The 19,800-nt window shown below is 42.3% G+C and overlaps 2 protein-coding genes across 4 annotated transcripts; one reads left to right on the forward strand and one right to left on the reverse strand.

Moving 5' to 3' along the window:
• Positions 1 to 195: 195 nt before the first annotated feature.
• On the forward strand, positions 196 to 12,259 carry gpbp1l1 (GC-rich promoter binding protein 1-like 1). Of its 3 annotated transcripts, none has more exons than XM_056392196.1 (12): positions 196 to 242; positions 2,091 to 3,435; positions 3,981 to 4,095; positions 6,552 to 6,681; positions 8,404 to 8,732; positions 9,104 to 9,179; positions 9,315 to 9,511; positions 9,672 to 9,815; positions 10,444 to 10,599; positions 11,145 to 11,269; positions 11,353 to 11,455; positions 11,615 to 12,259. In XM_056392196.1, exons 3-12 carry the CDS (start codon positions 4,036 to 4,038, stop codon positions 11,783 to 11,785), a joined length of 1,491 nt encoding a protein of 496 aa, XP_056248171.1. In that variant the 5' UTR covers positions 196 to 242; positions 2,091 to 3,435; positions 3,981 to 4,035; the 3' UTR covers positions 11,786 to 12,259. The 3 variants fall into 3 exon arrangements, with proteins under 3 accessions (XP_056248171.1, XP_056248170.1, XP_056248169.1); XM_056392195.1 differs by lacking the exon at positions 196 to 242 and adding an exon at positions 249 to 388; XM_056392194.1 differs by lacking the exon at positions 196 to 242 and adding an exon at positions 252 to 507.
• A 1,455-nt stretch (positions 12,260 to 13,714) lies between these two features.
• LOC130179039 (histone-binding protein N1/N2-like) lies at positions 13,715 to 18,538 on the reverse strand. The gene is made up of 14 exons (XM_056391747.1): positions 18,412 to 18,538; positions 18,163 to 18,273; positions 17,281 to 17,361; positions 17,039 to 17,151; positions 16,561 to 16,896; positions 16,363 to 16,445; positions 16,193 to 16,269; positions 16,030 to 16,103; positions 15,412 to 15,600; positions 15,129 to 15,301; positions 14,614 to 14,685; positions 14,363 to 14,455; positions 14,101 to 14,258; positions 13,715 to 13,908 (listed from the first exon to the last, which is right to left on the reverse strand). Exons 2-14 carry the CDS (start codon positions 18,261 to 18,263, stop codon positions 13,902 to 13,904), a joined length of 1,557 nt encoding a protein of 518 aa, XP_056247722.1. The 5' UTR covers positions 18,264 to 18,273; positions 18,412 to 18,538; the 3' UTR covers positions 13,715 to 13,901.
• Positions 18,539 to 19,800: the final 1,262 nt, after the last annotated feature.

Here is a 19,800-nt window from a genome sequence, read left to right on the forward strand (position 1 = left end):
AAACCCCGCTATACGTGCTACTAACACAGTGCTCCAGTTATATTTCTTGAAAAATATGACGTTATAATTTCAAGTATAAACATGTAGTTTTGTTTAAAGAGAAACGTATTTCACAGAAGCTGTGCTATGTAGCCTGTTAAAAACTAACAACAGCATAGAACCTCACTAAGTTGCATAATCACGACAGGTCTTGAACGTATCACCGCCGAGGCTGTTCGAACCCCTCAGTGCCAGCGCCAGTGGTAAGCGCTCTGAAAACCCAAACAAACATCAATAGCCGTATAATTAAGAGGTTTATAGTTGCCAAAAAGTTTGATCTCGTTAGTGTTTGCAGATTTAGTGTATATTTGAACCACTGTCCATCGGAGGCTATCTTGCTCAGAAGAAGGTACACGGTATCGTCATGAAACACAGCAAGTTAGCTCGCTAGCACTTAGCAAGCTGATGAATGTGTGCTACCGCTGTTGAGGTAGCCATTTTGAAACTGTGTTGTTCCAACGAAGCCAGGTCTGTTTACCTCAATTGTATCTTCGTGACAGCTGCTTAAATAGACAGTTTTAGCTACCATGGGCATACTAAATGCATTTTTACTTTGCTAAGCCCCCTAACTATTCTAATTCATTTCAACTACCTAGTAGGTTTCGCTGGCTACTTAACAGGCTAGGTAACGCCAGCTTTAGCTAACAGTTGCTACGCTAACGTTCATCTCAGATAACTAAGCAGAGTTAGCTAGCAGCAGAGTTAGGGCATATCTGATAACGTTATTAGTTAGTGGGTGATGTTAACTAGTTAGAGCTATTTGTTTCAAATTATTTCCATGCACTTTAATTCGTAAAATTGCTCAGCTAGTTAGCTTGGCGAAACGTGCATGCAACGTTGCTGTATTGAATTGGTCTGCTGCAGTGTTTGTGAACAGATGGCTTTCCCACGCTGTATAATAAACGTGAAACGGGGTACTTTGCAAACTTAGCAGTATGTGTTTTGCCGTTATTCATATGAGTATTGTTGTACAGTTAAGTAAATGTCTGTGCTGTACATTGTAACCCGTGTCCGTGGTAAACTCATTGATGTTGAGCTGTTATGTAATACTAAAGTGGGAATACGCTAAGGAGTCCATGGTAGCTCTGAGTTGGAGCATAAAGGTTTTATTTTTGTTTTGATGTTAGGCCTTATTGTAACGCGTGTTTGAGTAAGGTGTATGACTGAAGGCTGAAACATAAACCCCAGTTTCAACCAGCATTACACACACACACTACCAGGCCTGTTTAGATGCGCAGCAGTCTGAGGAGAGGCACCGAGGAAGAAAGTTATTTTTACACTCGTATAAATATTTCATTTACCAAAGCCGACAGAATTTTATAAAGGAGCCAGCTTTCAGCATGAAGTGGTGCTGAGATCACTGAGTCATGAGTTTTTTCTCTCAAAATGTACTTGAAGTGTCAAAAGCAGTTTCGTTTAAAGCAGTGGTTGGCTCTTGAATTGGAAGCTATTTTAGGGGTTTGGTAAAGGTATTCAGTGAAGGAGGAGTATCTTTCACAATGTCTGACATCCCTTGCAGCTATTTGCAGTAACACGTGTAGATATATGAAGATAAATGTTGCTGTATGCTTAATTACTGTATTTGGGATTTTCAACATACACTCAGTTTCAGGTTTTAGGTTACACTAACACAGTCTAATACAGCAGATCTGTCTTAAATTTGTTTTAGTAGGTTGCTGGTTCAACTTTATGATTATTTAGGAAACTGTAGTTTTGTGGTGCTGTTGAATTATATTGCCTTATACTGAGTAGTTTTCTTTTATTTTGAGCAGCATTTTGTCCAACCTGTTTATATCACTGAGGATAAACTAACTGATCTTAGAAACATTGAACAATACAATTCAACAGCACCACAAACTACATAAATTTGAATCGTCACCTAATCTAAATTGTAACTTTCATAAAGGTTTATTGCAGGACTGTTGTATTAATCTGTATCGGTTAAGCTTGGTGTACTGGCAGTTGTGTGTAGGTATGTGTGTGTGTTCTGAACCTGGAGCTTTCTTTTTTTTTTCCTAAATCAAGGCTAATACTGTCTATGTTTAATGCAGGTCCAGTCTGTTCCTGTGCAGATACCCATGAACCATCAGCAAGAAAACTGAAAACTGCTCTGAAACATCCTGTGTGAGGAGAAAAAAAAAATTCAAGAAGGAGAGGAGAGAACTACTTGACAAATTTTGGACGCATGCTGTTTTTCAACCTTATTTTTTCCCAGAGAAAAAGTTGATTGAGCTCTGTTGACGACTTTTTGACAAGTTTAATTGTTGCTTATGGACTCCTGTGCATCACATGACACAAAGGCCTTTTGGTTTGTGGCTTCTTTGTTTAGCTTTTGAGCTTGCATATCTATGAAATCAGAATTACACCCTATATCTGCTTCAATCAAAGAATTGCAGATAATTCAATGGGCATCTTACAAATGTGATATTAAAACATATAAAGATATTATAATGCATCATTCAGCAGCATCTCTATCTCACTAACCAAAACTGAAAATGACGGCAATGTAACATAGGGTTTTGCTTCCTTCATTGTCATGTGACTTTGAACCTTTGAGCTTTATTTTCTTCAAACGCAGACAGTCTTTTCACCAGTTTAATGAGGTGAGCAGTGGTTTTCAGTGACCTCCATTGCCAGTAAAAGACTGTCTCTGAACACATTTTTCTTTTCTACATGCGTTTAAGTAGATCTTAAAATGATTCGGTAAAAGGTGAGTCCACACAAAAACATACTGGCACGCAGTGTGGCAGGACAACGCCTGTCTCTTCTCCCCATCTGGTGTCAAAGTGGAACTGCTACCCAAACTGCTGTCCATGTTTCAGGGCAGACAACTTTCACAGACTGCTTCCTTATATTAATAATAAGACAGCCTGTCTGTTTCTCACCACTGGGACAAATCGCCTGTCAATTTATTTGTTTTGCCAATCCGCATCAAGTCCAATTGGGTTTTTGAGGTTCAAATGAATTGGTGAAGAACTAAGTCTGCCTGGGGGAAAAATACCTGGACTGGAAACAGTAACACTCAGAATTCAGCAAAGACGTGACCGGCACAGGAGCTGCCTAGGAATCTGGTTCAAGAAGGAAAATTGGTCCCTTTGTAGACCTCTGCACTTCCGCTTTAAAATCTACTTCCTGCTTGGCCAGTTCTCTGGATTGCCATTCCAGATCATTCCTGCAACATTTTGACTCATCTCCCAGTGTTTCACCCTGGACGAAGGGATCTGCCTCTGGGGAAAGGGGCTGTGCTGTCCTGGCGGAGGTGGAGAGGGGGTTGTCGGTGTGCTGCTCCCCGTCTGTCACTGCACACACACTGTGATCAGTGCCAACAGGCCTGAGGAACCGAGCCCAGTCGGATCGAGAGAGGAGGCAGAGGACTTCAGAGCCACAGACTCTGGGGTAATAATGAAGTTTCACCTCACTGACTTGGCTAGGGCAAACATGCATGAATATAATCGAAAGCCAAGAAATTAATTGCTGTCCAATATAAGTCATTTGTCAACACTATGTGGGTGGCAGGTGTTAATTTTCTGCCTATAATGCACAAAAATGGTTTTAAAGTCAAAATAGAGAGTTTAGCTAAATCCAGAATGATGAGTTATATACACACATTGTAAAATAACACTTGTATTATCCTGCATTAGATATTTTCCATCCAGGCTGTCAACCAGTTATCAGCTTCACAGGCACAGCTGCAGCAAGTCGAGCTTTGTTATTTTCTGCTAAGAATAGGACTCTTTTTGACTTGTCTTGTGGGAGACCTTTACGCAGTGAATTTCTAAACAACTGATGGTAGACACAGAACTTGAAAGAGATGACATGAAATCAAAGATGGATGGGCAAGAAAGGGAATTTGATTCAATGTCAGAGATTCATGTTACTTGCACTTGAAATTTCCGCAGCTGAATATCACAAATGTTTTTCCTGTTCATTCCTTTTGTCAGATCCTGGCCATGAGGTTTGATGCCTCGATCCACTGACCGGAAACACTGGACCTAAATGGCGCAGCATGACTTTGTCCCTGCCTGGCTTAACTTCTCCACACCCCAGCCTGCCAAGGTGTGTGTGTGTGGGTGGGTGTGGGTGTGTGTTTGGGTGTGTGTTTGGGTTGGGTGTGTGCTGTATGTGTTTGAGTGTGTGCTAGATGATCACAGGAGACAAGAGGAGATAGACAATAGCTGTCGGAGTCGCACCTTTTTAGTGAATGTGTGTCTATGCACCTGTGTGTGTGTGTGTGTGTGTGTGTGTGTGTGTCAGCGACAAGTCACCCTCAAGGACTGACAGTGCAGTCAGTACATGGTTCAGCAGAGGGTCACTTAGACATAATGTACCGTTATGAAAAAGACTGACAACAGAAGAACGGAAACAGTTTTAAATAACATGAAATAACAGCTCATTGTCCTGGTAGAGGATTTAATGGAAGTCCTCATGGATATTTTGTATTTAGGTGTTACTAAATTTGCATGTGTTTGTCTAAGAGGCCAAGAAGGAAAAGAAGTAGCTTTTTGACGGAGATTGATCAGAATTGAAGGCTGTTTGACAGAGAAACTGTGGATTGGCTGAATAGAAGAATCTAACAAAGACTGATCTTTAAGTCATTGAGGTGGAGATAGATCTATGTAAAATTATACCATGATATATGAGGAAGGTTTTTGATTATCATAATATGACTGTGTAAATGCTGCCTCACCACAAGTTGTGTTGGTGATGTAGTTTTCTGAATTAACTGCTGTGGTTGAGTGAAATGGACATAAACTCATCCTGTTCTGTCATCTTATCTACATTATCAGTTACTTATCTTTATATCTTTCTAATATTCAGAATAAATGTCACTTTCTCATACCATTTTATTATACAATCTGACTGTCATTTTTTAGTTTTTACCCTGACTAATAACTAGTGGCTGGCTCATCTGGCTCTCACTTTTTAAGGTTAACATTGAAGCTGTGTTAGCTGCTCAACAGTTTAAAATTAGCAAGTTTGATGATGAGGTGCCCTGGTATCTGAAAATGAAAGACAGTCGGCACTAAGCAAGAGTTTCCTTCACTCATTTCACTGTTTTCATGTATCTGGGCATCTGAGATAGTTTTACTGCTATTCCAACATGCGCACTAACTAACGAACCGAAGGGGAGGCTATGTTTAAGTAACTCAAGACCAATATTTGAGACAGTTAAGATTTATTGAAGACTCAGAGGCTCTCAGCTTAGTTATTGTGTCGACCATTCAGCAAACAGGGGCTAAGAAGCTGCTTGGATAACATTTGCCAGCTTGCTAAGGAGGCCAAGTTGGCTATTTCTTATGTTTTCTAACAAGGAGCAGACATTTAACCAAAGACCGGCCATGATGACATAATCAATATGGAGGGTTTTTGGCAGTAGAAGGGTCGTAACAGTGATTAGACTGTTTGCTAATGTAGATAGCAAGAAAACGCACAGCCAGGACGTCTTCATTAGGATTTACCCATTAAAGTTGTGAGATAAGTTTTCATCTCTTAGAAATGAATGAGGTCATGAACATGTTTAATTTGTTGTGATTCTTTAGTTACATGCAGTTTGAACATCAGAGCTTTGATTAAACTGTTGACTGTACTGACCTGTTGACCTGTGTTTGAGACCGTCTGACTTCACAGCTCAGTAATGTCCCCAACCACAGTTATTTTAATTTGTGGTCTGGAACCAAGTTTAAATTAAATTTTGTATAAAAAAACCCCAAAAATGATCATCCAGAGGATTATCTCTCTGGTGGTGGGGGGTTGCAAATGAGGCGTGGTGGATGTAAGAGGAGCGATTAGATTGATTTTAGTCCTTCCTTTTAGAAATGTGTTAAGCTGTCTGACTGACTGTCTGAGATTGTGAGTGTGTTTCTGCCTGGAGCTCAGTGTAATCTGTGAGTCAGGAGGTTGCCCAGCTTAGTGGCCTGTCTGTGAAATCAAGAGTCAAGACTGAGAAACAAGTCACTGTCCTGCTGACACATGACTTCACCTCAATGTCATTTGTCATCGAGGATTAGTCTGCATACTCGGCCAGAGTTGGGGCTGCAGTTTGTTCTCCTACTGCAGGCTTTTCCCAAATTATTTTGCTGTGTATTGTCTGTGGAAGTTATAAGTATTCCTAGAGATTGATGCTCGTAGGGATAGGCTGAAGAACACCATTTAATTTGATCTTTGAGCTTCAGCTGACGACAAAGAAATGATTCAGACAGAACTAAACATTTGCAGCCAAACACACAGCTGTGTCAGTGCTGTCACTTCAGCATCTACCAGGATTATATATACTGTGTTTTTCTGATTTTTTTAGGCCTCCACAGCAGCACATTTCTTATGATAAAGCATTTGAAGACTATTTTTGTTTTTTTGTTGTTGGCCCATATACGTTTTTACACAAGGACAAAATGAAAAATGAGGGTAATTGCTGTCACTTAGTTTTCTGTGACGAGATGCTTGTTTATAACTGTCCACCATCTCTGTGGAGTGTCCCACTTTTCTAACATTGTCCCCTCTCTGTCCTCCTGCAGTCCCCTGCTGCCAACCTTGACAAACAAGGTGAGCCCCACCACCACAGAGACGGCAGAGCTGCTGTGAGCCGCCGCCGCCACAACTCCTCTGATGGTTTCTTCAACAACGGCTCCCTGCGTGCTCCAGCAGGTAACAGCGTGGACCAGCTACCCTCTTAACCTCTTTAACACACGCTGCTAACCAGGTCATCGCTGTGACAGAGTTTAACCGTGGGAACACGAGCAGAAATAAAAGACTTCCTTCTAACACTATGGTGCTGGTTGAGATTTTATTAAGCTTTCAGGGCGGGAATAATGTTGGTTGCGTTTCAGACATTAAAGCAGTTATGCCAAGTAGAATAATAGGGCTCGACTTAACATTGTGTGAATTTGAAGATGATGGCGAGATGCAAACGGAAAGAGGTCCCTGTAGTGGAAAAGGAAATGATTGAGGCCACTTGCTCAGACGACAGTGACGGAGCTTGTGTTGTTGTAACAGCACTGTAAGCAGCAGACAGGTGGTGAAGGAGGCAACCTGTCTCATCCGTACATGCATGTCCTCCTTTACACCTTATTCAAACCAAAGTGCTTTCTCTCCAGAATGTGTTCATGATTATTATTATTATTTCACTTAATATACTGTTGTTCTGCAGATGTTAATGTGTGTGGTTCTTTGTCTGAACTAAGAATAGCTGTTTTAAATGCCCATTCATTGTCGCTCATCTCCTCCTCGCTGAAGTTCCTTGGAGTTTTGTTTCATCTTTGTATCTGCTGTGTTGGATGAAAGCTTATGTGTTGGTGATCGGGTCTAACACCAGGATGCCTTCAGGTGCAGTGGCAAACATTTGTACTCAGGGGTGTCTTCTTCATTGTCCCTCCTGTTAACTTAACCATTGCTCAGCCCTTGTGTTGCCCTCACCGTGGGAAAATAGAAAGGGAGCTTCATTTGTCTCTACTTGCTGTTTGTGTGCCATGGCAGTTAGACATGTTGAGCAAACTCTTCAACTCTTCTTCTGAAATGCCTCCGTCTCCCAGTGACTGCTGGTGTAGTTTAATTTTAGGAATCTGACAGTGAAGTATTTGCCTGATCTGTTCACTCAGTAGTTGTTGTTGTACCCTGTAGGTCTTTGGGTGGAGGCTGTTAGATAAACCTGGTCATGACTCCTGTAGTCTACAAGCTTCCTTTCCGTCTTCTCATATTACCACAGCAGCTTAAGGTTCCCTCTGCTAAACTGCATTCATCCACAAAGTAGTTGAAGTAAAACAAGGTTTAAGTTTAAGACATTTTGCTGTTCATCTAAAGGAATTCAATCCTTTAATTGAATTAATGTCAAGACTCAAAACAGCCGTCCACTGTAAAACCAGCTCTTCAAACTTAAATTTGTTTTGTGCCAAAAACATCATCAGGATTTACTGTCGTCAGTGAAAAATATTTAACCAAAGTTTGATGCCTTCTGCTGCTCAGCCCTGTTTTCTTTTGGGTTTTGACACATTTTCTGGTGATTGTCGGTAATTCTACTTTTTGAGTTAATCACACATAGTGACGGATCTCAGTGGAGTTATTGGATTAGAACCAACTTCATCATCTCTTTCTACCTACTTGGTGTCAGTGACCTTTTATTTAAAAAATTACATTTTACATCGATTCAGAGTCTCAATTTTTTCAGTGAATTTTTATTTCTTTTTTCTCTGTTTTGGTCCCATGTCTGTAAGTTAACATGCTGCTCAGGACTGACGAGGTGTTCAGATGTTGTATGAGGAAGTGAGAAGAGACTTTACAGATCTGCCAAAGCCAGTGTTCACTGTTATTCAGCACTTAATAAACCATAATTAAATCATTCTTATAAATGCTGTGCATCTGTTCTCTTTGGAGGTGACGGATGGCAGCAGCCCTCTCTGCTTCTGAGGCATGACTCGGTGGACTCGGGGGTGGCCAAAGGAGGACATGGTGGGCTGGCAGGGGGCTCGTGTTGGAAGGAAACACCCAGCTGGCATGGAGCCCCGCGGGGTGCCCAGGACGGCCACCACCACCAGGGACGCCACCCCAAACGGGGAGGAGGCGACAGGGACAGGCAGGGGGGGCACCGGCAGCGCAATGGTAACTTCCATCCCCGCAAGGGCACCTCGTACCAGGACAAGTTTCCCAACGAGGAACGCAAAGACAGCAAAGACGACAAGCTGAAGTTCGTGGAAGAGGACTTTGTGAGTATATGAACCTTCCTAGAATTTAATCTTTTCATAAAGCATGCCACTGACATTGACATAGTCATTCAATGAGCAAGTTCCTTTAAAAGATAAGATTACTTGAGTCAGTGGCAAAGCTATTTGAACTGGTAAATAAAGAAGTTATAAGTATAGTCTTGATTTTTAGGAAAACAGTAGTGACTATTCACACTGCACCCAATCCCAATTTTGAATTGCAAATTTCATGAGTGTTTCATCACTGCACTGACCCATCAGGCTTAATCTTATCAGTAACAACATGTTTAGACTTTAGGATGTTCACATATCTTGAAAATACAACATTTGAAAGCAAAGGTATGTAATGCAGACGCTCGATGTTTGTCTTTTAGCCTTCCCTCAACCCTGAAACAACTGGAAAGCCTGGGAATCAGATGCGAGCAGTGGCTCCTCATGCTGGAGTGTGGGGTAAGAGAGACCAGTGCCCATTCGGATTTAAATTATTGGATAAACAAAAATGTTCTAAGTTCAAGCTACGTTCCACAGTTTTCTCCTTCTCACCTCTGTAACATGTCATTAATGATTGTCCTGATTGTGTTTCAGAAAACCCCCCTAGTGGCAAACAGATGGTGTCTAAAATGCTGGTTATCAAGAAGGTTTCCAAGGAGGACCCCAGCACAGCCTTCTCTGCGGGGTTTGCCACTGCTGGCGCCCTCCCCACCAACGGCAACAAAGCTCCCATCGCAGGCTCCAGTGTCTACAAGAACCTGGTTCCAAAACCTGCTGTGGCCCCCACCAAAGTAAGACTCACTGTGATGTGTTATTTAGCAGAGATGCAAGAGAGGCTAGTCACACATATTTGGATTAAATAGAAATCAAGCCTTGCATACTGTAGCAGTGCTGTGTGTGTGTGTGCTGGGCTGCTTGTGACAGAGAGTCATTATACGTCCTCTCTTCCAGAGCACCCAGTGGAAATCCGGTGGTAGAGAGATCACAAAGTCTGGCCTCCACATGCCAGGCCGAGATTCAGTCTTCACCAGCCCCGTCTCTGCAGCCAAACCCAGCACCCCAGTCAGTGCACCACAGCACAACATCCCAAAAGAGGTGAGGGCAACCAGACACGTAGGGATTGTCTAGTCCCAACAAGAACCGTTTTTTAAATGATGTAATTTACTCAGACTTCTTATTTACATACTAAACTGCGCAGCGAGCAAAGGGGGAAATTTCCAGTGTGGCACTGCGTGTTGAACTCTTTGTTCTTATACTGTAACTCCATGCATGACATGTAGCTGGCCTGCTCCTGTGTAAGTAAATGACAGGTTTTATCTAAACATAGTAATTATGTGTCCGTGTGGTTGCTGACTGGGATGCTTACTCACTTGCACACACTAAGTTTTCCTTTGCGGCAGTGTATGTGCTCCTTTTCTCCAGTGCATTAAAATGTCTATCTATGGTTAGAAACTTTAATATTCACCAGAAAGTATCTCTGAACGGCCTTTGTGCAACTGCTCCAAAAGCAAACGTGCAAAAGTTTTTATCACAGCATCCAGTCAGCTCCGATTCCTAATCTGGTAGATTTTTAAAACAGTCATTGTTGACCTAATTTGAAATTTTACTCTCCAGATTGACTTGTTATCTTATAGGTCGGTGTCTCATTTGTAAAAATAATTATTTTAACTCGCTTTTCTACTTTCCTGGCTTCTCCTTTCCCCGTGTGTCGTCACACCTACAGCACCCTTCCAGCACGACTCCTCCCATAGACATCGCCCCGTCGAGGCTTAAGCTGATGCGTCGCGGTCCAGACCGTAAGAGCGAGTTCCTGCGAGCTCTGAAGGACGAGGGCACTGGAGAGCTGACGACAAGCAGCAGCCCGGGAACATCAGGAGAGGTAGGCAGCAGTTTGGCTTATTTTCATAAACCATCACACAGGAGGGCAGGTAACGACAGAGATAAAAGAGCGCACTGTGGGAGTGTGTGACACAGCACTGTCAAGTTGTCACATGTTAATTCTCTGCAAGTATAAGACAGTTTTTGTGCTTAATAATGCTAAAGTCCCACAGGAGAGCCTTAGTTTTTTTTTTTGCCCATAAAACACAGAAAATAAAAATCTGAACTCCTTAATGGCTCCAAAAGTCGTCATCATCAAGGATGAGTCTTTTTTTAATCACAGTGCTTCTTGTAACAATTACACCATGATTGTTCCCAGGTCTCTTAAAAAATGAAATGGCATTTGTTGTATTATTTGACTGTGGATCTAACAGTCAAGTTTGCAACAGAGCAAACATTTTTTTCAGAATATAAAAACAGACGGTAAATACAGGAAGAAAGATTTGCAACAAAGGTCCCTGGCCGGGGCAATCGGCCACTAGGACACCAGCCCAAAGAATAAAAGATTTTTCCAACTGTGTTCTGTTCCTGTGTGAAATCTCTCAGGGTGAAAGCAGCACCCCAGAGCCCAAAGCCTACAGCGAGGAAGTCTGCCATGAAAACGGTCTGTCCTACTCCCTCAGTGACTCAGACACCGAACACCTGTCCAGCTCCCTGGAGGCAGAGCACAGGTAGAGCGCTCTTAACAGCCTTGTTCAAACACTCGCACACACACACACAGTGAACTAAGTAGAAAATGACTTTACTTCTGTAGGTTGCTGAAGGCCATGGGCTGGCAGGAGTACCCAGAAAACGATGACAACTTCCTGCCTCTGACGGAGGATGAACTGAGAGAGTTCCAAACTAAAACTGAACAGGTGAGACCTCAGAGGAAATCCCTGATTAAACTGACGCTTTAGTCAAACTGTTATTTGATCATTTCTATCATTTACATTTTTTCATTTCTAAATTGAACATAAGCAAAGAGCAAAGTGGCATCTCATTCACACACTAAATGTCCGTGTCCTCCGAAACAGCTGAAGAGAAACGGCATGCAAAGGAATGGGGTTCTCCCGAGGGCGCGGGGTGTGACCCTCCACTTCACCCCCTGGAGGAGTGTGGCGGAGGCGCACGTCGAGGAGGGCTCCGAGTCCGAAACCAGTAGCAGCAGCCAGACCTCTGACGATGACGACTGCATCAAATCCTAACGTGGCTTTATGGAACAAAAAGAATAAAAAACAACACAACAGCCAACACCACATCCCAGCAAGCAATCCCCTTCTTCCTCTCTCATCTTTGTTTTTAGAGCACCATTTTGAATTTCTTTTGTTTTGATTTTTTTTTTTTTTTTTTTTGATTTTTTTTTTTTGTTGTTGTTCTTGCACAAGGGAAAAACCAATCATATCCCAGTGAAGGGGGAGATTCCTGCTCCGCCAGACGTCGTTTTCCCTGCGTTTCCTCCTTCACTGCAGTCCCTGCCCTTTGACCCCCCCTCCTCCCCTTCTTCCTTTTTCTTCCTCGCTTTGTGGAACTGAAGTGTTCATCAAGAAAAGAAGGGCAATGAATGCACACTTGATTCTGCTTCAAACAGACTAACTCATTTCATTGATGATGCTGATGACACATTATTAATGATATTAATAAAAATTGGTTCCTGACAAGCTGATATGTTTCAATATGAATCTGGCTACTGTGGTGTTTTGAGTCCATATGTAATTCACTGTGTAATGATGCCAAGAGCAACTGCAGCAGCTGGATGTGCTCTGTGCTGGATGTAATTGGTTTTCAACCAATTTAAATTCACTCAAAGAGGATGGGGCTGTGCCTACACTGTCCAAATATTAATTTTAGAATCAAAAATATTTTTAGTTGTCCAGTGTAGTGCAGGAGTTAGTTACTGTTTTATTGTTTATTCTGTTAGTACCTATTGCTCATATTTGCTTCAGATATAACAAATATGTCAAGAAAAGATAATAAATTATGTATATTTTTCTACCTAAAATATATATTGCAAAGAGATTTGATTCAAAGGCCAAGATTTTAGTTATTTAGAAGTCAAGATGTTCAGTTTTGTCCACATTAAACTGAGCTTTTTGACTGGAGAAGCACAGGTGTTACTAATTAACATTAACAGCAGTTCTGTTATAGTCAAGAGTCGGTGTGACGGTGAACCAGCACGCACAACGCCAGGACCCTGAAACTGAAGCCGCTAACTGGAGTTCAGCCATCATTACTTTCATTACTTTACACCTGTGACTTTCCTGCTGTAAGGTAAGGTCTGTTAAAGTTGTGTTTTCTACAGTTCAAACAGGCACAATGAAACTAAGAGGGTTTAGGGAGATGTCAGTGAAGCCTGGTCTGAACGCACCCACAGGCCTGAGGTCTAATCAGCCAGATGAAGTGGAAACACCTGTGTGAGTGCAGGAACATTTCTAAAATGTAGATGTTCTAGGAAACAGTTTCCAGGTCCTTTTACATAAAGATTTACATTTGAACCAGTCTTGTAATATTACCAGTAAATTTCACAATTAATTCTCCACTTACTGCGACTTCATTAGTTTATGTTTGACTGATGCAGAAACTAATGATGTCCCATAGAAAACTCAAATTTGAATGGTTTCACAAAATGTGTATCCTCAAATTGAAGTACAAGTAAAGTTCAGTTTTTAATCTAAATTAACTTCAAAAGAAAGACCAAGAATGTGTAAGTTATGAAGTGAAGCTGTGCTATCAACAATAGAGTTAGGACAATGATGGAAAATATATTTTTGATGATTAAAGTAGCATGTCAGATCATAATGCAGTTTAGATTTTATTCTTTTAAAACACCCCATGTATAAAGATAAAAATAGCATTCCCATGGATACTGAGATCAAGTATGCTAGACTGCATGATTTTGCAGAATTTAACACTTGATAGCTGATGGGGAAAATAAACTTTCCTGTACAGTTAATTGTATTTTCCGTTTGGTAGAGAAGTGCAAAGACTCCAGGCGTGGAGCTACTGATTGACTATTGCCAGAGCTTTCAAGCTTGGCCTGACTACAGACCATGTGCTGGCACCACATCCTAATAACCACATCAAAATACATCACCCACCAAAGCCACATGACTGGGAATCAGACCAAAGTTTTATCAAATTATATTCTTTATTCAACTTTATAGGTTACATACGTGAACACACACACACACACACACACTAACAACAGGCATAGAAAAAGATACACATATTTACAAACAGCAAACAAGTGTAGCAACAGTAAGAGCTTGGTGTGATGGTGAATCTCTTCTTGGGTGGAGACAAAAATCTGGAGGGAATTCAGCTTCACTTACTGAAAGAGAGAGAGAAGACTTTATTTAAACCCACGGCAGCAAAAACACATCACCTGACATTTCAGACTTTAACCCTGTACACCATCATAAAAGAGAGAACGGTCTATTAGGCTCCGACATCTTGGCGATCTACTTGTTCCGAGTTATAAACCGTTGAAGGTGCATTAAATAGTAACACTGCAACGACCTACCTCTCGACTTCCATACTTTTAGTGTGTCCATTTGTGTCTCCGTTGGCTTTGTGAACACCGTCAGTGTGAGGCTGCTCCTTCACCCCGTTAGTGTGAGTGTCGTCCTGCTTCACCTTCTTGAGCAAACCTTCCTTCACAGGACTCTCCTCTGGTTTCCTCTGAAATACAGCACACAGGTTCGTTTCAAATGAGATTCAGATCTGTGCAATTCATTTGTTCTAATTATAAACAAACAAACAAACAAACATCTAGCTCCACTCACCTTCTTTCTGACCAGGTGGGAGATGTCAGAGACTGGAGCAGCGGAGGTGTGTCCTTTAGTGGAACTGACATCGTTGGTTGATGTGCCGTTAATCTGGATGGAATCAGACGAAACATGACACATCAGTACTCATGAAAATAAAAAATAAAAAAGTAATTGTGGGCAATACAATCTAGACATGACACCCATTAAAAACAAACAAACAAACATTGGATTTGGTCCATACACTGTGACGATAAAGTGCAACTTACTTTTGAGCTGGAGGAAGCGTCACCGTTCTGTACAGCAGACCCAGGAAATGCAGAGGAAGTTGAGCCTCCATCCTAACAACATTAAGAAAAAAAAAAAAAAAGTTAAAATTAAGTTAATTGTAACTCACTGTTAGCTTTTACAAAACATGCTGCAGTCAAACTCCACAAAGGATTAAATACTTCCTCCTGCAGCACAATCCTCCATCAGATACAGAAACATTACAGGCTACAGGAGGCCAGAGACAAGAGTTAAGACCAACACCTTTTAAAAGGTATTTTTTGGAAGAAACTTAATTCAATTCTTGCTAAGTTCTTAGTCCTGCAGAGACTCTGTATAATAAATGACAGAAATAGGAATTCAATATTTGTGTTTAATGATACGGCTGAATATTTAAGAGGGTAAGTGCCAGAGACACTGAACTTAAATTTGAGATGATCATGTGATAGTCCTGTGAACGGAGTAAAACAGAGTCTCTTTACAGTCTGAAGAAAACAATCCCCCTTCCCCAACTCACCATTACACCCTTCACAGCCTCAGACGCAGTGGTCACCATTTTCTGTCCCTCTGTGGCGTCCTCCACCTTCTCCTGGATCTCTGGAAGCAGAGCCTTCAGCTCCTCCATCTCCTTCCTCTCATCTGGCAGAGCCTCCGGACCCTCGGCCTTGTCGAGCAGCTCCTGAAGTTTGTCTGAAAGACGAGGCGGACACGTTGACGTACGGCTCAGACTCTGGCACCGATCGTACCATTTGAGAGTGGTGACAAGTGATAAACTCGCCGTAGCAGCCAGCTCTGCTTACCCAGCCTGCTCTTTATGACAGAGATGGAGCTGTTGAGCTCCTCGATGGCCTGGCTGTACTGAAGGTTCAGGCTGTAGGTCAGGCCCAGCTGGTAGTGAGTCTCGGCGAGCAGGCGGCTGTTCGAGTCCAGGTGCTTCACCTGCAGCTTCAGACACTCCTGGAAATCCTCCAATGCCTGTGTGTAATTTCCTGAGAAGAAAAATGCAGCAACTCAGCACCCAATCCTCAATAAAGACACGAGGGGACAATTTCAGGTGTAAAGGTGTTAGTTTTCAAGACATCGCCTCTGTTTTCTTATCAAGATATAGAATCGTCCTCAAGGAGTTGTTTATGGTTTATTGGATTCCTATTACTTGTTACTCTTCCTGGGCACAATTTTAATTTAGTAATATCTACCTGACTGTCAACTTTTCAGACAGCTCCTAATGTGAGCAAGAACTTAGAACTGCAACTAGCAATTATTAACATTAACAACTATTCTGTTCGTCATTCAAAAGAAATTGAGCTCACACAACCCCAAGTTAAAAACCCCAAAATATCCCTTTAAAATTGACTGACCACTTCAGCCCTAAAGATCTAACAGGACAACAGAAGATCTATTGAGCGACTTGTTCGTACCCGATTCAGAAGAAACTTCGCCCAGTTTCAGGTGGGCCTGAGCTGCCATCAGCTGATCATCCTTAGTCTCTTTCCTTATCAAAAAGAAAGAAAGGTTAGCATGGAAGCTGTAGCTCAGTGATGCTAACTATCACAGCTCAGAACATCAGGGGGTTTCCGTCACCTTTTGTAGATGACTTTGGCCACTTCCAGCATCTCCCAGGCCAGCTGCAGGTTCCCCACCTCCTCATCATCACTGTCCTGAAAAACACAAGCGCAGATTTAAAATCTGACACCTAAAGTCACATGCTCAGGCGAGTCACTGATGTGTACTTAAGCCGATTGGTCAAGTACCTTCTCAGCAGCGCCATCTCCCTCGCCCTGCTCTTCTGTGTCGCCCTCCATTTCTGCGTCACTGTCCTCCTCTTCCTCCCCCTCTGAAAACAGAGACAAAGTGTCTGGATTATTTGGGCAACATGCCATTACAACTATCATGGTGCCATTTACAATCGAGGCTATAATTAGAGGACAGAGGAAAAAAAGGAAACTCACCTTCTCCTGCCTCCGTCTTGTCTGCCGAGTCCTTTTCCTTGCTTTCCTTCTCAGTCTCCTCGTTTTCCTTCTTCTCTTCATTTTCTGCAGATTTGCTTTCATCAGCCTCGCTCTTCTTTTTCTCACCCCCCTCTTCCTTTGCTACTTTCTGCTCTTTACCAGCCTCAGCCTTTTCTGCATCATCGCTCTTCTCCGCATCTTCGCTCTGCTTCCCTTCAGCCTTCTCAGCGTCTTCATTTTTCTTTTCAGCGTCTTCATTTTTCTTCTCAGCGTCTTCATTTTTCTTCTCAGCCATGGCGTCATACACCTGAACCCTCAGCTCGTCTCTGGTCTTCTCTGTTGGGATCAGAGAGTAGAGTAAGGTTGAGCAGTGTCAACAATGTCCTTTAGAATATGAATGATCAAATAGCACAAAGAAACTCCCAAGAAAAATAGATAGAATTTACTCTTAAGATACTACACCATTTCTCTTCCTCACCATCAATGTTTTCTGTGCTCTCAACTTTTGAGTCTTTGGGTTTCTCCTCATCCGCCTCCTCCTCCTCCTCTGGCACTCCCTCCAGAGCATTACCCAAAACTGAGTTTTCCATCCTACGACAACACAATCAGTTAGGTCTGCACACTTCCACTACTTTTTAAAAACAGTGGAGTGGATTCAACTGGAGATTCCCACATTTATGAAAAAATAAGTCAAAATTGATGATGGGGGGAAAGGCTTACCGTGCCAGATCCAGCAGCGCTTTACCACACCAGAAGAAAGCCTCTCCACACTCATCTGCTGTGTCTCCGTACTTTTTAGCTCTAAAATAAATTTAAAAAACACATCAAAAACAATTTTTACTTGTGTAATTAGAGCTGAAACAATTAGTTGAAGAATTGATTTGTCACAACAAAATTCATCCTTTCTGATACATAATCTTTTGGGCAATATTTCAAGGAAAATTTGCAAATCTTTGATGGTTCCAGCTTCTGAAATGTGAGGATTTGCTGCTTTCCTGTGTCTGACATTACAAACAAACAGTCATTTGAATATTGCTGGGTCTTGGATCGTTGGTCAGACGTCACCTTGTGTCTGGTAAACCAAACGAATCATTTAATAGAAATTGTTAGCTACAGCACTACATGTCATTATCATCATCAACATGAAAGCACACACTCATTCTTCCTCATTAGACTGTTCGCAGGGGACAATTACATTTCCTATAAACTGCAAGATACATTCAACAAAAAATGAAAAGCATGACAAAGTTATAATATGCTACACTTTCATTTTTATTCACATAATGTGGTTCAATCTCAGAAAGTCCAAAGTGTGTGGACACTTCATTTCTGATTGCCTCAATCTGCACACGAGGGAAAAAAATCAAACGAACTGCAGATATCTTTGTGCCTCATACTTATTATCAACGACTGTTTTCTTCTGTGCAGGGATCCTTTTCAGTTTCATGTGAACTAAACTAACTGATAAGGCCCTGAGGATGTATCATGTAGACGCACTTCTTTCAGCTGCTCGTTAGTTTGAAGCCCGCTGCTGCAGTTGTGTGTGATGGACAGCTTTAATACAACAGTCGGACAGTCTCTTTTGTCTGGTAGTTAACTCACAGTATGCCGCAGGCCTCCTGAAGGGGACTCAACGCCTCCACCACCTTCCCCATCACCAGGTGCTTCTTGCCCTCGCCGATTAGCTTGTTGGCCTCTTCCATGTTATCCACACTGGACGCAGAGAAAACAACATTTCAGCTAAACTCTGTGACCGAGAACTGAACTTCTGACCCGAGTTCAGCCTGAAAGTCTTCGTTACAGCAAGTAGAGTGTACAAATCACAAAATGTGACGTTGGGTAACTACATACCTTGACTGAAGGGGGACGAAGGGAAACGACTGAAATTTCAAAGTAGTGTCCGGTGGTCGGTTCCTCAGCTCGTCTATCGCGCCGCTCACACTGGCTGATCCGTTGTTTCAATTTGGCGCGAAATATCCCTGCCCTTTCCTGTCGATTTCCGGGTTTGTAAAGTAGCGCGGGAGATTTCTTAAAGGCACAGGGCACTTCAAGACGAAAACAAAAATTACCATCACTATCACTATAGCAACAAGTACTACTAGCACCACCACCACCACCACTACTACTATTACTATTACTACTACTACGGTCGGAGGTCGTAAATCGGCGGAGTAAGTTGTTCGGGCATTGGCCCGCTGGGGGCAAGCTAGTCGCCTCCCCCGGATTAGCATTAGCATTAGCATTAGCAGTGAGCTTGCCGGCGTTGTACATTGATGAATGAATTAAATGTTTTAATTTTAAGATGGCAAAATAACAAAATGTAAAAAAGTGACTGAATACTTTCTTAATGCACTTTATGTCTAACTGATTGATCTGTCAAACATCTCTTAGTATTCTTTCCTAACATGTGCTTCCCATCAGAGAGTTTCTCTGTACATTGATTAATGAATTGCCTAAAGAAAGCAAGTAAAGTTTATCAGAGTTTCTCTTGGATGAGGTGTAATTCAGGCAAACTTTACTTGCCTGAAGAAAGCAAGTAAAGTTTAACAGACTTTATTATGTTCTTACAGCTGCTCTTACACCACAGCTGTGTGTGTATTAAATTCACACAGAAACATTAACGTTAACATTTCAAACCTTTCTCTGTCCTTCTCTGTGTCCAGGTGACAAAAACGCTCATTGGTGCTGCTTCTGACATGACTTCCTGGGCTACCAATGGTGGTATCATGTACTGGCCAGGTGCTTATTGCTCACCTGCTGCAAGGGCTCTGAGGGCCTTTCCAGAATGGCATCTTCGAGGGTGGACCCTTCGAGGTGCCTGCCTTTTCTTTGAGGCTTAGCGGTCCCAGCTGGAGGGGAATCACAGGATGTTTGGCCTGACTGACGCCAAGGTGATCCAAAGGATTTCCTGGGAGGAGTGGAGGCTGCACTGCCGGAGGAGGACACATGGGCCAGACGAGACTTCCCTCCTCATTCAGGATCTCCATGTCACCCTGGACCCCCTATTGCTGGATTCTCTCCGCATCCAGGACATATGGAGTACACAGAGGTGTGACCTCAGCTGTACACAGAGACTGGTAGGCTGACAGAGGCCTGCTGGTTTCCACCTTAACCAGTTCATCCCAGGTACATGTGTGTGTCTCATAGCTTGTGATTAAGTATATTGTGTATCAACCCTGGTGACCTGAATGGTTTGATGAGGATGAAAATGATGTGAATCATATGCTGTGACCTTCACAG

This window comes from Seriola aureovittata, chromosome 12 (assembly GCF_021018895.1).
Source record: "Seriola aureovittata isolate HTS-2021-v1 ecotype China chromosome 12, ASM2101889v1, whole genome shotgun sequence".
In the NCBI taxonomy this organism is placed as follows: domain Eukaryota; kingdom Metazoa; phylum Chordata; class Actinopteri; order Carangiformes; family Carangidae; genus Seriola; species Seriola aureovittata.